The sequence below is a fragment of the Gastrolobium bilobum genome, unplaced genomic scaffold, assembly GCF_033153095.1.
Source record: "Gastrolobium bilobum isolate Gb01-03AN ecotype WA unplaced genomic scaffold, APGP_CSIRO_Gbil_v1 utg7917, whole genome shotgun sequence".
In the NCBI taxonomy this organism is placed as follows: Eukaryota; Viridiplantae; Streptophyta; class Magnoliopsida; order Fabales; family Fabaceae; genus Gastrolobium; species Gastrolobium bilobum.
Window position 1 is genome coordinate 1 of NW_026898898.1, and position 17,793 is coordinate 17,793.

The following is a 17,793-nucleotide window of genomic DNA, read 5'->3' on the forward strand; positions in this document are numbered from 1 at the left end:
CAAAAAGCCAGGGTGAAATGGATAAATGATGGGGATAGAAACACCAAATTCTATCACATTAAAACAGCTACTCGAAGAAGTTCGAATAGGATTCTTGAGTTAAAAAATTCTGATGGGATTTGGGTGAAGGAAGCTAGACAACTTCATCAATTGGTAACAGATTTCTATAGCAACTTGTTTAGTGAGGAAGTCCTTAATCGTGATTGGGTGAAATCAAAGACTACTTGGCCCCTTCTGCACGATGATCTGCTATCTAATTTGACTCGTAATCTTTCGGATGACGAAATTTCAAAAGCTGTTTTTAGTATCAATGGGTCAAAAGCTCCAGGGGAAGATGGTTTTCCAGCTGCCTTTTTTCATAAGAATTGGAGTCTTATTAAGACTAATGTTATTAAGGATGTTAACATGATGTTTCAGAATCCCAATCTGATTCACCTTGTGAACTCGACTCTTCTGGTCCTCATTCCAAAAGTAAAGAGACCTGAAAGTGCTAAGCAGCTCAGACCAATCTCTTTGTGCAATGTCATTTATAAAATCCTCAGTAAAATTCTGGTTAACAGAATGAAGCCCCTAATGGAAGAGATGGTGTCTCCCTTCCAAGCTAGTTTTGTTCCTAAACGACATATCCAGGACAACATCATCATCACCCAAGAGCTGATCCATTCAATGCGTAGAATGAGAGGAAGAAAGTGTTTCATGGCAATTAAAATCGACTTGGAAAAGGCTTATGATATGTTAAATTGGGAGTTTGTTCGTAAAATTTTGGATGAAATTCAAATCCCACACTGGTTCACAAATATTATCATGAATTGTATCAACTCTGATAAGGTCTCAGTGCTTTGGAATGGAGCCATTGCAGGTGACTTCCTTCCTTCAAGAGGAGTTCGTCAGGGTGATCCTTTATCTCCCTACATTTTTGTTCTAGCTATGGAAAAATTGTCTCATCTCATTCAAGATGCGGTTGACAATAAGAGATGGAAGCCAATCTCCGTGGGATCAAAAGGTCCTAAGATAGCCCATCTGATGTTTGTTGATGATTTGATGTTGTTTGCAGAAGCTTCTCTAGATCAAATCAAAGTTATAGTGGATTGCTTGGAGACTTTTAGTTCAATGTCTGGCCTAAAGGTTAGTATTCCGAAATCTAGTATTTTTTTCTCGAAAAATACAGATGCTCACATTGCAGATGATATCACAAATGTGTGTGGCTTCAAGCAAACTCACAATATAGGGAGATATCTTGGGTCCATGATGAAACATGGTCGAGTAACCAAAGACCATTATGCTGATGTTGTTGCAAGAATTAGGCACAAGTTATCTGGTTGGAGTAACCAGGTCTTATCTTTTGCCGGTCGAAACACTTTCCAACTCCGTTATTTCAGCAACTCCTATATTTCAAATGCAACACAGTCTGCTTCCTGTAGCCATTTGTGATGAAATAGAGAAGTTGCAGCGTGCCTTTATTTGGGGTGATAAAAATGGTCAAAGGAGATCTCATCTGGTTGCATGGGATAATATTTGCAAGCCTAAGAGCATGGGTGGCTTAGGGGTGATTAACCTTCGTGTCCAAAATATGGCTTTCTTTCACAAGCTTGCATGGACGATACTTACTTCGCCCGATTCGTTGTGGGTTCGAGTTGTAACAAGTAAATATAAGAGAGGTTTGGATCTTCGGAGGGAAGTAAACCATAAAGCATATGACTCATACTTCTGGAAAAATCTGTGTAGTGTTTGGCCATCTTTTCTTCAAGCAATGCAATGGGAGATTGGAGACGGTAATGATGCATTATTTTGGACAGACAATTGGTTGGGTTTAACTGAGTGTCTTGCCTCTCTGGCTACTCGTACTCCAACTGGTTTGGAGTTGAATCTCCCTGTTAGTGCCTTCGTGAACAGCAATACTGGTCAATGGAACTTTTCCTATATTCGTCAATATCTCAATGATCAAGCTGTTGCAAGGATCCAAGCTGCTCTCATTCCTAGCGCATCGGATGGAAATGACCGCATTATTTGGAGAAATCAAAAGGTTGGCTGCTCTTTAGTTAAAACCGCGTATTATAACATGCTTGGTTTCCCTCTCATGCCGTTGAAAAATTCTTGGACTACCATATGGAAATGGCATGGGCCTCAACGTGTTAAATCTTGTATGTGGATCATAATGCATGGCCGCCTTCTTACTAAAGACCGCACATCTAGATGGAGTGGGGAATCTGGTCATTGTAAAATATGTCCTGGTGAGTTGGAAACAAACCTCCATGTTCTAAGAGATTGTAAGCATGCTAGAAGTGTTTGGAATTCTCTGGTTTCAGCTAATCGGCAAAGCTTATTCTACAGCTTGGATCTTAGAGATTGGGTTGAAAATAATATCTCAAAAGCTTGGAATCAAAGTAATTCAGATGATTGGCGTGATGTCTTTTTTATCTCTTGTTGGTTCATTTGGGGATGGAGGAACAAAAGTGTCCATGATACTAACTTCAAGCATCCAACCCATGGAACGCACATAATTGCTATGTATATAGAGGAAGTTCGTAACTGCATGGGTAGGAAGGCTATGGCTACTACTAGCATTCATCCAACTCGTATGAGTTTATGGAAACCTCCAAGGTTAAATTGGGTGAAGATTAATATTGATGGGGCAGTTGAAAGGAATACTGAGGTGGCTGCTTGTGGTGGGATTATCAGATCTGATGATGGCTCTTGGTTGGGAGGCTTTGAGTATCATATTGGTGCTTGCACTCCTTTAATGGCGGAGCTTTGGGGAACTCTAAAAGGTCTGGAATTGGTTTGGCAACTGGGATTTAAGAAGGTGGAACTAGAAGGAGATGCTTCTGAAGTATTCTCTTTGCTTGCTGATTGCAATGCAGCTTGTCAGCCTCGTATAGTGGCTAAGATACAAGCACTCATCGGTCAGGATTGGGAGGTAACGCTTTCTCATATTCCAAGAGAAGCTAATTCCTGTGCTGATTGGTTAGCCAAGTCTGCTCTTCACAAAGATACTGGATTCTGGAGTCATAGAGTTATGCCGTTTCACCTTGCTCAGTTATTTGATCACGATCTTCAGGGAATCTCCTCTTGTAGGGGTATAGACCCTGGATAGTTATTTTTTGTTTCTGGTTGTTAGTTTGTTTTTGTTTGGGGCTTCGCCCTTTAATGTTATCAAAAAAAAAAAAAAAAAAATTTGTCTTCTAACTTTTTCATTCTAAATTAATCCTCTAAATTATTTATTTAACTTAGCATTTTATTATATAAGGTTATTTTTTAAATACAATAATGACACACTAAGGTTTTAATCTATGATCTCATATAAATTATTCAAACCACTCACTACTAGATCAATCCTAATGGAATATCACAGTTTTTACATAACACTAACGATGTTTTGCTACCTAAGATGATAACATTAATGAAGTAATTTAAGGGATGACGAAATAAGCGTTTAAGAAAATGTTTTAATATCTTATAAAAAATAATTTGAAATTAAAATTAATTAGAAGACAAATTAAAATTTATTAAAATTTTGAGGATAAAATAAAATATTTTTTTGTAATAATTACATAATTACCATCTAACCTGGAAATTTATTTAGCATTTCGAGAACCATATTATTTTGATAGTGAAGTAATAATCATTAAATAGGATTAAATATATGACAACTGTCCACGATATCTGTTGTAAAAAAAACGTCAAAGATATAATTAAATTGGATAGATTTATATATTTTTTTTGGAGTTACCCAACCCTAATTATCTCAAAGGGTGGGAGTGCCCAAGTTCTTATAAACTCCACATTAGTTACTCATACAACCAATGTGGGACTATATATCTCAACACGCCTCCTCACACGAGAGCCCATTGGGCTTGAAGAGTGGACAATGCAACAGGCCCAGCCTACCTGTGCTAAGAAACGCCACAAGAGAAAGTGGGAGGCGGCGAGGCTCTGATACCATGTAAAGAACCAATTCAACCCAAAAGCTTAAGCTGTTGGGTGAGGCTACATTAATGGTTTTATATATCTCAACAACGAGTTGGCTCCCTCCGGTATCCCCACGAGCTTCGACTCTTTGAGCCGGCTATGAGACTAATCCGGAGTGCGGGGGAACAGTGATGGCTAAAGGTTCAACCCCCTCCCCAAGAATGCATTCAGCGGGAATCGAACACATATCCAACCCCACTAACTCAGCGCCAAGTTATCAACTGAGCTGCACCCATTGGGTGATAGATTTATATTTAAAACAAAATGACGCAACTATACTAATGACTTCAAAATTATTTTAACAAAAGGAACGTAACCTTTCAAACTTTAATTGTCTTGCATTATGCATTTGATATTTTTGAATAATAATTCAATAAATTATTAATGTATGCATTTTCTCATATTTATTGCACAAACGTTCTATTGTTTCATCCTTTCTCATATTTATTACCCATAATGACAAAAAATTAGCTAGCATATATATAGTGAAAAGTTTAGGATATTTTGCTGGGAGTTTATCCCTCCTAGTAGCTGGCATGCAGGTCATTAATTTGTTCAACCACTAAAAATATACCTTCAATTCATGGGTTTGCAAGTTGGGGAATGGGGACGCACAATGATTGAAATTCGCAGATAAAAAATAAAGTCTTCCTTCGTGGTTCATTATGATATGTTGACCTCCACTTCGCATGCTATGTTTAAGTGTGTCCAATTAATTCTTTTTTACACAAATGACGTCAAAGTTACATGTAAACAATCTGTTTGGGAAGTCAGAAGCCCTCTTGACATCTTTTCATCTGCAAAGAATTCTCGATGTGAAAACACAGAGAAAAAAAGCTGATCTTTGAATAGGAAAAAGAGTGGATATGAGGGTTCCCAAATGAATTGACTTATTCCAAAAAAGCCTTGTTCTTTGGAAGATCTATCTCGTGTCTGGTACTGCACGGTTCCACCCTGCAAGAACAGCCGAAACACGCATTTGGAGGCGGTTTGAACTGTCGTGGAATGACCTGTGAACCGCCTCTGTATACCTCTTTTTTTTTTGGAAATATTCCATCGGTTCATCGCTTCGCGATTAGTCCGATTTGGGATCGTACGTATTTAGTTTGATTTTGAACTGAAACAGAGAATGGTGTGGATCTGTTCGCTTGAAGAGTGAATTATGTTGATATATATGAGGAAGATGAGAGAGAGATTTTGGTGGGACGAGAGTACGGTGGTCTCCTCTCAAAGTAGAAAAAAAATAGGGATTGAGAGAGAAAAAACCAAAAAAAGAGGGATAAAAATGAAAAAAAAAAATTCTACTTATGAAAAATGACTACTGAATAAGTGGTGGGACGAGAGCATAATAAATTTTTCCCAAAAATGAAAGATACGTGGTGAATATAGCTCAAAGCTCTAGTGTCATTGCACTAACCTTAATTTAGCTGAGGGTGCAAAGTGATAGATACGTAAAAAGCTACAATTATGGTTGAGTAATGAATTATGCGAAGTAACATCAAGAGAGTGAACAGAGAAGATGAATGGTAAGGGGCTGAAGTCCCATTATATAGGAAGTTGGAAATTCCCTTACGTTTGCAAAGTGTAACACCATAATCGTTTCTAACCATGTAAGCCTCACTAAGTGTGAGGTTGTGTGACCTATGACACACGTAAAAAAATCATACATGCATGAAAAGTGTGAAGAGATATGCATGTGCATAAGAGATCATGCACTCCTCGTGCCAAGTGGTGGTGGTCATGCCGAAGCAGCTATTTGGGCTGACTGTTTGGTCGGGCTAGAACATATTTATTTCTAAAAACTAACAATTTTTTTTAATTTATGAAAAGAATAAAAAAATTAATATTTTTTCTCATAATTTAATATTTTCCAAACATCTCTACACAAAACTCACGTTTCTCGTCGCTATATATCTTCCGGTTGCATTCCTAGAGTCACCAAATTGATGGGGTGTTTGGTATGGGTTATTTGTTTGAAATGATGGAAAAGTGGGTGAGGGAAATTACTTTCCCATGTTTGGTATGGGAGAAAAGGAAAATTATCCAAGCAAAGTTTTTTCCCTATCTTTTTTCTTCAACTACACATCCCTTAAATACAATACCATTCAACCCATGGTTTTTTTTTTCTTCCCACTATTCAGAATCGCTCAACCAAATTTGGAGACGAAATTGTCCTCATCGTACAATATATCTCAGACCCATGTGCATTGCAACACAGCAACACAGGGCTTGTTGTTCGACTTCATATACTCTTGCTCTGTGCCTTCCCATGATCCACCAATTCTTCCTTTGTTTCTTTTTTCTTTGCCTTTGGCTTGTTTTCATTTACCGTAGGTCAGTGTTTCTTTTCATCTTAAGCAAAACAGTAAGCAAGGTTCATGGTGGAAAGGCAAAAATATCTCCTCTTTTTTATTTATATTTCTGGTCCAAAGAGTGCATTTTTCACATCCTGTATATACCTTTATTTGCTCTAGTGTATGTTGAGCCACGTGAGTGGTTGCAATCATCACTCTAGCATCAAAAGAACCCAGTTCTATACTTAGTCCTAACTTATCACTACACTGAACATATAAAGGAAGAGAGGTGAAGAAATTGTTAGGATAGAAAGAAACGGGTGTCCTAAAATGAACGTTTTTCATGTCAGAGAAGATATTCAAGATTCAAAATTAAAGGGTATATTTGTCATTTTACTCATAATCATATCAATATTTTATCACAAACCAAACATAACATCAGTAAATTAACCCAACTTTCTCGGTAAAATTTTGGTCTACCAAACATTTTTTTGTAATTTACTTGAGCAAAAATGTTTCCCACTATATTCTTAGAAATCTTTTTTTCTTGGTAAAAAAAAATATCTTTTGTACCAAACTTGGATATAATTGGTTAAGGTAATTACTAAGTGAAAACTTTTAGGTGGGGGGAAATATTGTACAAAAGCAAATGGCAATGATGTTACACAACCCAGTGAAAAGAATAAGAGCCCATCAATGATTGCATTATATAATTATCTTCTCAAGTTCCCACCTAGTGAAGTCATTAACATCATTGCTATGTTTCACTATTTTTGTTAAATTACTAATCATCACGAAGTTAAACATCAAGTCATTTTTAGGGCCTTTTTAAGCTGCTCCATGTGGCCAAACCTCACCTACCGACTTGTGCTTTACGAGGAAATGAAATTTAAAAAATTCAACAATAAAGTTTATTTAATTTATAATATTGAAATTCTTACCTAATTCAAATGTTATAAATAAGAAGTTGGGTGTGAAAAGATATATCTCTTCACTATTAAACATATATAATTATTTACTGGTGAAAAAATATGACTCTTCACCATCGAACATGCACAACTCTTTGTAGCCAATAGGCACTATTTATCATGGCCACTAATGCTTTATAAATATGGAAGAAAATCAGAATAAATGTGTGAACTTTTATGATTTCTCTCTTATATCAAAACTCTGCCAAAATAATTTTTGAAATCTTTTGCATTCATTATGTGGGATAGTTCAAAGGAAGGTTATGTCTGCTAGTGCTATTTGTTTGAGAGTGCCATCAACAAACAGAGATAATTCGTTTTATACTGTGAGACAATTATCCACGAATCATAAAAACTATAGAGAGAGCAAAATTGTCTTAAGGACATAGTGTCTATCATTGGACTCGAATTTTCCCTTGTTACATTCATATGTTTTTGTACAGTGTGCTTTAATCTTGTGTTATTACATGTTTCAATTTCTTGTGTATATTTCATAGAGCTGTGTGTATTGTTGAAGCGATTTCTCTAACACAAATTCTCTCTCAATCAATTTAAAATCACTTTTCTAACAATTAATAAATTGAAGTTGATGCGTGTTACTTGGTCAATAAATACTTATAACACATGAGCATTAAATCAAACTTATCCTAAACAGTAAGTATAATAATGACTTAAGTTTCAAGTTTAAGTCAAATGATCCTATCTAAGTATTTAGTTTCGACTAACAACAGCTATATATAACTGAAGACTAAGTCATGAAAAAAGTATATTTATACATGTCTTCATATGCGCGATGATTTGTGACGCAAAGGCTTAGGCACTTAATTTTTGTACAAGTCAGCAAGTTAAAATCCTCAAGTAATATACAAATTACTAGCTTTAATTTACACAAAGACAAATGGACGGCTTTAGAGACATTGCATGCAAAAGGACAAGTAATTAACGTGAAGGCGTAGGCTAGACACTAATTTTATTTAATAGATCAAGGTGACAGAAAAACACATTCAATTCAAAATGGGAATTCACGTGGGTATATAAGGCCTAAAGAGTACAAAATCAAAGCATTATCTACAAGTTTCAAGTTGGATTATGCAAATATATTCGCTTGTTAAGAAGCTTAATTTGGTGAACAATCATAGAAAATTAGGGGTACTTCTTCAAGTTATTTTAATAAATGATATAGTTCAAGAAGTTGTCGGTAATGGGCACGAACTCAGTCATGAGTGAGAAATAAAGACGATACTTGACATAGTGGGTTTAGATTACAATTTAACTATACTAATCAATCTTACTCTAGAATCTCAACTTTTAAATTCTCGATGAATGTAGAATTCTTCTCACCTCAAAGTTTCATTATAAACACCCCCAAATTAAACCCAGCAACCATACTACTTACCCCTTCTGTAAATCGTTGATTTGGATCATACTTATGAAAGATAGTAGGTCCAACTAGAAAGCAACCCAATGAGCCCAAAAGACCATTAATGCTTAGTAAAGAAGAAAACACAATTATCCCGTGTATCGTAAAGATTTTGCAACCTCTTGACATACATGATTAGTTGCTCAGATAATTAGATTATGCGAGACATCATTTTCTCATAGCATCATGACCCTATACGAATCAATGACTAAATGACAGGCATCTGCATGCATGCTACATCATCTACAAAGGCTTAGCCTTACTATAAACATCTCACCCACATAGTGAAAGCTATTATTCTCCACTGATAAGAATGAGCATCGCCATAATGAGGTGGTTTAAGCAAAGCACTCACCCATTATAAATACGGAGGAATTAAGCCCAAATATATATGATCATATTCCCATAAAAACTTGAGTACATTGAATCCTTATTGACTTAAGTACCAGAATATTTTGCGGCACTCCCAAGTCTCCTCAAACTACTCAAAAGCATCGTAACCAGTTCAACCATCTCGAAGATCATCTCGCCAAAGAATCACTTATCTCGCGAACAACACCTCAGCCTAAATACCACTCAATAGAGGCAGACTTAGGGAGGGGCGAGGGTTGGCTGTCGCCCCTCCCTAAACTTTAATGTTTATTATTATTATTATATAATTATATTTTTAATAATAATAAACTATTAATCCTAATAATTATTATTATATAATCGTATTTTTTAATAATAATAAACTAGTAATCCTAATAATTATCTCCTCCCTCAAAAATAGTTATTTCACTGGATTAAAGGGGCGCCGCCACCTTATTCTTCTTCTTCTTATTATTTTTTTAAGAAAAACGAGAGAAACACTTATAAATGGGCTCAATCCATTGACTCAAAATTAGGCTAAACTATGGCCTAGGGTAAAAAATGTTACGAGACTATGAAAAGCCATGTCCCTACCTAATTGGGCCAGCCAAGACGTTGATCTCTTACAGAGAGGTATTAATGTTGACCTTATACGTTTAAGCAAATGATTCCAATCACCAAAACCATGCATACAAATAAAAGGATAGAAATTTACTAAAAGAAAATAAAGTAAAAGGATGGAAAAGAGATAAGGGAGAGAGAAAACATTCGTATAATAATAAACTAGCAAGTAGTAACTCTATATGTGCAATGCATGACATATATATAAACTAGTAACTCTAATTTCATTTAAAAAAAGAAAGTAGCTAGTCATTTCTTGCAAACTTATTAATAAACATAATTAAGTTCAAGTAACATTAAATTTACAAAATAAATCTAAACACACTAACTGTTTTAATAATCTATTGACATATTATTAAATAATAATATAAAAATTCACAGCAATTCATAAAATTTGAAAATTTAGCTCCTTTAAAGTGAAAGATAGACTTTAGAACTATAATTATTACAAATTAACGGTTGAGATTATAATAATATAAAAAAATATGCATAATAAATTAAGAAGTTGTTAAAATTTATTCCATTAATTTTTTAATTAACAGTTACAACTTCAGCCTTTAAGCTCGTTTAAACTGAGTTATTAGGGAGAAGGCGAGTTTTGATCTTTTGTTGCATGTTAACATGAAGAAAATTAATAGGGTTTGATTCTGGTTACGTCAGAGTCTACCAGCACGACCACCTGTTCACGTGGCCAACATGTAGTCGCAACAACTGCAAATCTAATCCAAAATCCAACGTTATTTCCACATTTTGTTTTCATAATATTCTCAAATCTAATTGTTCCGAATTTTCTAAGCTCTAATATTTGCGGAGAATAAAACCAAGAATTCCAATATTTTTTAAATTAACAAAAATGCTAAGGAAAAAGGAAATTGAATTCCTTCACTCCCCAACTTTCTCGTATTTGATATTCTCTTTAAGCGGGGTTTGGTTTGGGTTTTTCTAGAAGTTAGCCATGTATCTAAGTGTGTCTTTTTTGGATTTTCTTGTTTGATTGAAATTTTTGAAAAATTTAGCTATGCATCTGTTTTGCCCAGCCGTTTATATTTGTATGAAAAATTGAAAAAGAACACTGTTGAAAAATATCTCTTGTAATGTGGTATTTCAAATTGCCTAAGCTAATAGAAGAAAGATGACCATTTCGCTACCAAAAATACCCTCTGCTATTAGGCAACAGTGTTTGCTACAAGGATTATTTTTGTAATTTGAAGTTATTTTTTAATCAATTTTTTACTTCTAACCAAACATAAACTTAGTAAATTTAATTCAATTTTCTTGGTGAAATTTCGGTCAACCAAATAATTTTTTTTCAACTTTATTATCAAACTCATTTTTCCATCAAATTTTTAGTAATTGTATTTTCCTTGATAATTTTTTTTTATCATCTACCAAATAGCTCCGGTAAACTCCCAAGAAGAAAGATATATCTAGCAAGGTTAACACTTCTCTTTTAAAATAATTTTATTTTAAAAGTAAGTAAGAATATATTAATTTTTTTATTCAATTTCAAATATATTATTATTTTAATCCACTAAAATATTAAACGAATAAATGTTTACTTGCTCGCAATAAGCTAAGCACACACCCTTCACCGGTTGTTACTTTTTTTTTTTTTACCTTTGACTGCGGGAAATTCCTATGTTATTAGCAGTGTCCTAGATTCAATTCACGGTCTGGTCGGTTGCTGCATTTCGTACCCGCACGTTCTGTTTTTGGCTCATTGGTATGGCGATTTTTTATTTTCTCCAATATTTTATGGGTTTTGAGTCTTTTGACTACTTGGGAATTGGAATTTTCATTCAAAGGTGTCAACTTCTGGCGTTTAAGAAACCACTTTGACGAGTTCAGAAACAAAGGGTGTTGTTGGGTTTTGGTGAATTGTTACAACTCAGAGTGCTGTGAGACCCAGAAGAATCTGAGTGACAAGTAGAACCAGTTGTTGCGGTTTGAGGCCTGGTTCAGCCATTATGGAAACCGAGCTAACTAATACTCCGGGCAAACCTTCTGGAACTGTTCTTCCCTATGTTGGTGTTGCTTGCCTTGGAGCCATTTTATTTGGCTATCATCTTGGGTATGGATTTCATCTTCATTTATATGAAGATCAATGGACTTATAATGCAGCATATCATTTTCTTTATACTTCCATCTAATTTATGTGAATGACATAAGCCACTTCTTGATGTCTTAAGTTATTGGCTGCAAGACACATGGAGTCTTTTGTTGAATTTTCCTTGTTGTACAACTGATTTTCATTGATTATTAGGTGTGAAAATATGACAATGCCCTTTTTAATTTAGGGTGGTTAATGGTGGTCTTGAGTACGTTGCTAAGGATCTTGGAATCACCGAAAACACTGTACTACAAGGTACATTTTTGTTTATTTGTAGATTGTAGTTACAAATTAGTTTGAAATGATCGGTTGGTTTTATTGGCAAAGAAATTGTAAATTAGCTCTTATATTTTTTATTTTGTAGTGTTCAACAAGGAAAATTTTCAGCATACATGTAAATGTAGATCTTGTCCTTGTTATTGTTACCTTGATATTAAACAGAAAGAACTTCAGTTTTATGGCATGGAGTTTAAGTGAATTTATTTATTACTTATGGCCTGTTTGTCAGAAATCTTTATTTCTGTGATCATTAAACTTTGTTTCTCAAAATTCTAGTTTCACTTAAATATGCCCTATGAATTGTTTTCTCGTGGTTTTCATGAGTGTTAAATCCATGAACAGGATGGATTGTCAGCACGCTACTTGCGGGTGCTACTGTTGGTTCATTTACTGGTGGAGCATTGGCTGACAAATTTGGCCGAACTAGGACTTTTCAGTTTGATGCAATCCCTCTAGCAATTGGAGGATTTCTTTGGTCTGTCAATTGTTCTTGAGTACAAGGTTTGATCTTTTATGTATTTTTGAAATCTGATGCTTTAAACTATAATACATTTGCAGTGCTATAGCCCAGAGTGTTCATACAATGATTATTGGTCGCTTGCTTGCTGGTATAGGAATTGGTGTTACATCTGCTATTGTACCACTTTACATATCTGAGGTGGTGCCTTTATAGATTATTTTAACCTTTGCCATCATGTTTTCATATTTTATATGGACCACATGGTGACTCCTTCTGATGGACAGATTTCTCCAACTGAAATTCGTGGTGCACTTGGATCTGTTAATCAACTCTTTATATGCATTGGGATTCTTGCAGCACTTGTGGCTGGTTTGCCTCTGGCAGGAAATCCTATATGGTATGGACTATTGAGTTGTTTCATCTTGATCTTACCATCTTGTCAGCTGTAAATGTCTTCCGCGGACAAATTCCATCTTAGAGAGCATGTATGTTTCAGATGGAAATGAATATATCCAGTGTAAAAAGTGTTGAAGTAAAAAAACTCCTATTACTATCATTCCATATTTCCATGAGAAAGAAAGTGGAGATATGTGTCTTTCATGAATGATAAATAAATGAAGTGGCAAAAGAATATGCTCTTCTAGAAGTAGCAAACCCCTATTTCTTATAATTTGGTTTGCTGTAGTTGTACTAGAGGTGGTAAAAACCTTGAAAAAATTCGTTTACCATTCTAAATACATTGTAGGTCTCCTGTAATTTGCCTTGGGAATGTACGTTTCTTAACTTGTATCCTCTTCTTCATTTAATGTTATCAGGTGGCGGACAATGTTTGGAATCACTGTAATTCCATCCCTTCTGTTAGCACTTGGAATGGCAATTTCTCCAGAAAGTCCCCGGTGGCTTTTTCAGGTTGTCCTGTAATACTTTGCTGTCTTTTGTTATGGAAACAATACATTTACATGACAAGGAATCCAATTGTTGCAGAACAAGCAGTGCAAAACTTACTACTTCTTTAAGTTTCTTTTCTTATAAAAAATTAGTGTTTTAGGCACATCAATGACTTTCTGTTAAATATTTATTTCATATTCCTATCCGTTGGACTATAGTTTCCTATGGTGACTACATTGCAAATAAACTAATCTTTTTTAAAGAAAAGAGCTTATGTTATGTTTTAAATCTCTAAAGATACTAGTAAAGCAGAAATTGTAGAGTTATGGTAGTCATGTTCTGTAATCTTAATCCAACAGAACAGACATATATACGTATATGCTGTCTAGTTTTCTTTTCAGTATACCATTAAAAGTTTAGTGCAATTGCAATAATTTTCCCGTAGGTTTTCTGACAAAATTAAATTATTATTTTACAGCAAGGGAAAGTCTCCGAAGCTCAAAAGGCTATTAAAACACTGTATGGAAAAGAAAGAGTTGCTTTGGTTATGCGTGACTTGACAGCAGCAAGTCGAGGTTCTTCTGAACCTGAAGCAGGATGGTTTGATCTATTTAGTAGCCGATATTGGAAAGGTATTCCAAAATTATAGTTAATACTATTTCCAGGGTTGATTAACAATGGACGAAGTTTTTCTAGTGTACTTAAGCATAATTTCTGCAGCAAAGAACTGCTATTAATTATGCCTTCATCAGCTAAGTTTACGTGCTTGTTACTATAAGCACTAACCTGCAGCTTTTGAAGGTTTGGCCATAATTACTTTATTTATTTTCTTATTTGAAGAATGTTCATGTAAAGGAGGGCCCAACATAAATAACTTAATCATTGCGATAATCATCGGGAATGGTGATTCATAGAAGTTAATTTTATTGTTTCAACCTTAAAAGCCAAAGCTTAGTGATATATGATACCCCATGCATGAAACTCCCTTTTACATTTTGAATTTGTTGACGCCTTATTTTTTTTTTTTTGCCTGATGTATGTTTATTTAGAGATATATCTTAATAATTTCATCACAGTTTGTGCTTTAGTTTCACTACTCAACTTCTTTTTAGTTTGCTTTGGAGTTGATTAATGATTAGTGAAATGTGTAGTAATTCTCTAAAATATTCTATGTTGCAGTTGTCAGTGTTGGGGCAGCACTTTTTTTGTTCCAGCAGTTGGCTGGAATAAATGCTGTGGTATATTATTCAACTTCTGTTTTCCGCAGTGCTGGAATTGCTTCCGATGTTGCAGCAAGTTCCCTGGTTGGTGCATCAAATGTTTTTGGTTAGTATTTTCATTCTAAAAGTTGGTTATTGTGCAATTTTCACAAACATGATATTGTTCTGACTGATGTTTGATTTTGTTGCAGGAACTATTGTTGCTTCCTCCTTGATGGATAGACAAGGAAGGAAAAGTCTCCTTATTGCAAGCTTCAGTGGAATGGTAATAATTATTTTCAACCCACATCTGTCTTAAGGCCTAAATTGAAGTGTTTGAGCCTTTAGTTTGTATTTCTCCATGTGATGATTGATTGTAAATATAAGTTCTTGTTAAGCTTTTAATGTTTGCTGATTTTTGTTGGTTTTATTACCTATGAGGGGTGATGAAGAGAATAAAAAAATGGGTATGAGGTGCATTAAGAGATTATGGTTATAACCTTATCTGGCCACTACTTGGTATTGGAAGGTTTTGCAGATACTATTATGCAGTGTTAAAAAATGGGAAAGATAAATATGTGGAAATAATACAAGACAATTTTGAAAAGCCTAAACAGGGAACCACTATTTTTGTAAAAAATTTATTCACGTCCATCTCTTTTCACCTTTTTTCTGAATGCTGATTTATTTTTTTTTAAATTAATTTTTGAAGGAAGGAAAGGAAGTTCATGTTCTTTATCAATAAGGTTACTTTCAAGCATTATGATGTTTAATTATTATTTTATGCTTACACGTTAGAGAAGAATTTGGCTGGTTTGTATAAACAAACTTATTCTTAGTTTTCTTAATTGAGTGCCTTAAACTAATTCAAAACCCTGCCCTTGTGGATGTAATGATATCTTTCTATTTTTTTTTTTTCCTGTTTGGTTCAATCAAAACAAATCTTAATCCCAACAGCTTAATTTCCTTTCTTGTGTAGTATAACCTATTCATCTTATTGTAAATTCGAAGTATAAAATTCCAAGTATTTTTCTGTCTTTTCCAGGCTGCTTCTATGTTGCTTCTTTCTCTGTCTTTTACTTGGAATGTCCTTGCACCATACTCTGGCACCCTAGCAGTCCTTGGGACTATCCTGTAAGTCATTTAATTTTGTCACTAAAAAGTAATTCCATTCACTGAAAAGCTACCTTGTGTTGTTTGTTTTTCATTTCTCTTTTTGACTCTGGTCTATGAATTTTGAACAGCTATGTCTTATCCTTCTCTCTTGGTGCTGGTCCTGTACCTTCCCTTCTTCTACCAGAGATATTTCCATCTAGAATAAGAGCAAAAGCAATTTCTTTGTCATTAGGCACACATTGGGTAAGTGACTTCACTGTGGAATCTAATATCACCTGTAATTCCTGCCTTTATCTTGCTGTAAATTTTGAAACTCTAAAGCTGAGAGGCTAAAACAAAACTAAAACCTTGGCCTTTTAGAAGAGTAGCTGCATGGCTATAAACTCACCAAGCACCAAAATTGGTGCTTCTTAAAAATGAGGGGAACTACCAAGTATGTGGATCAACTAGTAAGGGGTTGTTTCAGCTCAATCAGTGGTCTGAAGTTCGAATCACTGAAAATGCAGCTTTGTTAAAACTTAATAGGGAGAGTTTTATCGCTCATATGATCCTACCAAACTCGAATCGAACTAGTCGAATAATCGATGAATAATATCTAAAAAAAAAAGATGAGGATAAAAAAAGGAAGTCACAATAGAGAAGCCATACCAAACTCAACCACACAATTTTGTTTGTGCCTACTCCTATTTTCTAACTAATATAATTGAAGAAACATTCCTAAGATTATACTTTGGTACTAGTTCCTCCCCAAATATTGTGACTATAAAGTTTCTTAGACCTATTGGAATGATTTATACTTGCACATGTATTGCTACACTGATTTTGTTGGTGGCGTGAAAATTATACTAATGATGAAATGTGGATTTGTTTGTTTTTTCTTATTAGATCTCCAACTTTGTTATTGGGCTCTATTTCTTGAGTGTGGTAAACAAGTTTGGGATCAGCATCGTATACTTGGGGTTCTCAACTGTTTGTTTTGTTGCTGTCTTGTACATAGCTGGTAATGTTGTGGAAACAAAGGGTCGCTCATTGGAAGAAATAGAACGTGCTCTTTGTCTTGCAACTTAACATCGTTCAGAAATGCATCTGGTCGTATTTCTTATGAAATTAAACTGTGAACCTTTACAGTGTTATTGAATTTTTAAATAGATTCTTATAATTTAAATTATTTTAATGGGGTTCTTATACTTATAAAACGTTTGAAATAAGTCTCTTTAGTTCAATTAAGTTTTCAATTATATCTCTGTTAATTTAAAAAAATTATAAGGATGCATATGTATGACTAAGAAGTTTATTTGAAATATAAGGATATTGTTAAAAACATTTAAATTGTGCAGATTTATTTAAAAATTTAGTAAACTTATAAGAATCTAGAATAATTTAACTTATACGCATAATTTTTGCACTATTTGTGTACTTATCCAGATGGAATCAACAAACGCTTGGATTTGGATGAGTGAAAACGCAATTATTTAAATTCATATTACTTATCCTAAGGTTTTTAACAGAATGGAAGAATCGAGAGAATTTCATATTACTGGAAACTGAATCATTCAACTTAACTTGAAACTCTGTACATCAGTGTATATATATATACACCAAGGAAAAGAAAGAAAAGAAAAGGACACGTATTCCATTCTAACTAAATGAAAGTGACACGTAACTAATCTGGCTATTATCAATGATAGCTAAGCTTAACAGAATTAACAAACAAATTACAAACAAAAATTCTTGTGTAAATAAATAGGTGTAATAGAAAACGCGATTATTTATAGCGTAATTTTACATAAATAATATTTTGTGCATAATTAATACCAAAAAGAAATATTAATTAGTTCACATGAAAAACAAAAACTCGATGTTCAGAGTAAGTTTAGAGAGAGAGAAAATACAATGGACGGTTATATTGTCTATCTATTTAATTTTCTTATTCTTATTACTTTTTTATCGTTGTTGATTTAATATAATCAATGGTGATAAACAATTAGTGTAATTAATTGAGAAAAATAAGGGAGAGATAAATAAAATAAAAAATATTATTATATTTGACACCATTGATTTAAATATAACCAATGGTGATAAAAAAAAGATAGTAAAGGGAGGAAGATTAAATAGGTA

At 34.1% G+C, this 17,793-nt stretch overlaps 1 protein-coding gene across 1 annotated transcript; it reads left to right on the plus strand.

Moving 5' to 3' along the window:
- Nucleotides 1-11,474: 11,474 nt before the first annotated feature.
- On the plus strand, nt 11,475-16,817 carry LOC133285175 (plastidic glucose transporter 4-like). Its single transcript, XM_061482362.1, has 12 exons — nt 11,475-11,694; nt 11,921-11,988; nt 12,355-12,487; nt 12,571-12,670; nt 12,757-12,869; nt 13,288-13,381; nt 13,839-13,992; nt 14,540-14,686; nt 14,772-14,845; nt 15,605-15,693; nt 15,804-15,918; nt 16,561-16,817. Exons 1-12 carry the CDS (start codon nt 11,591-11,593, stop codon nt 16,741-16,743), a joined length of 1,374 nt encoding a protein of 457 aa, XP_061338346.1. The 5' UTR covers nt 11,475-11,590; the 3' UTR covers nt 16,744-16,817.
- Nucleotides 16,818-17,793: the final 976 nt, after the last annotated feature.

Coding starts and splice junctions, on each gene's coding strand:
- LOC133285175 (XM_061482362.1), top strand. CDS start 11,591: ATGGAAACCGAGCTAACTAATACTCCGGGCAAACCTTCTGGAACTGTT. Junction 14,687..14,771: donor TGGTGCATCAAATGTTTTTG/GTTAGTATTTTC, acceptor ATTTTGTTGCAG/GAACTATTGTTGCTTCCTCC. Junction 15,919..16,560: donor TGTCATTAGGCACACATTGG/GTAAGTGACTTC, acceptor TTTTCTTATTAG/ATCTCCAACTTTGTTATTGG.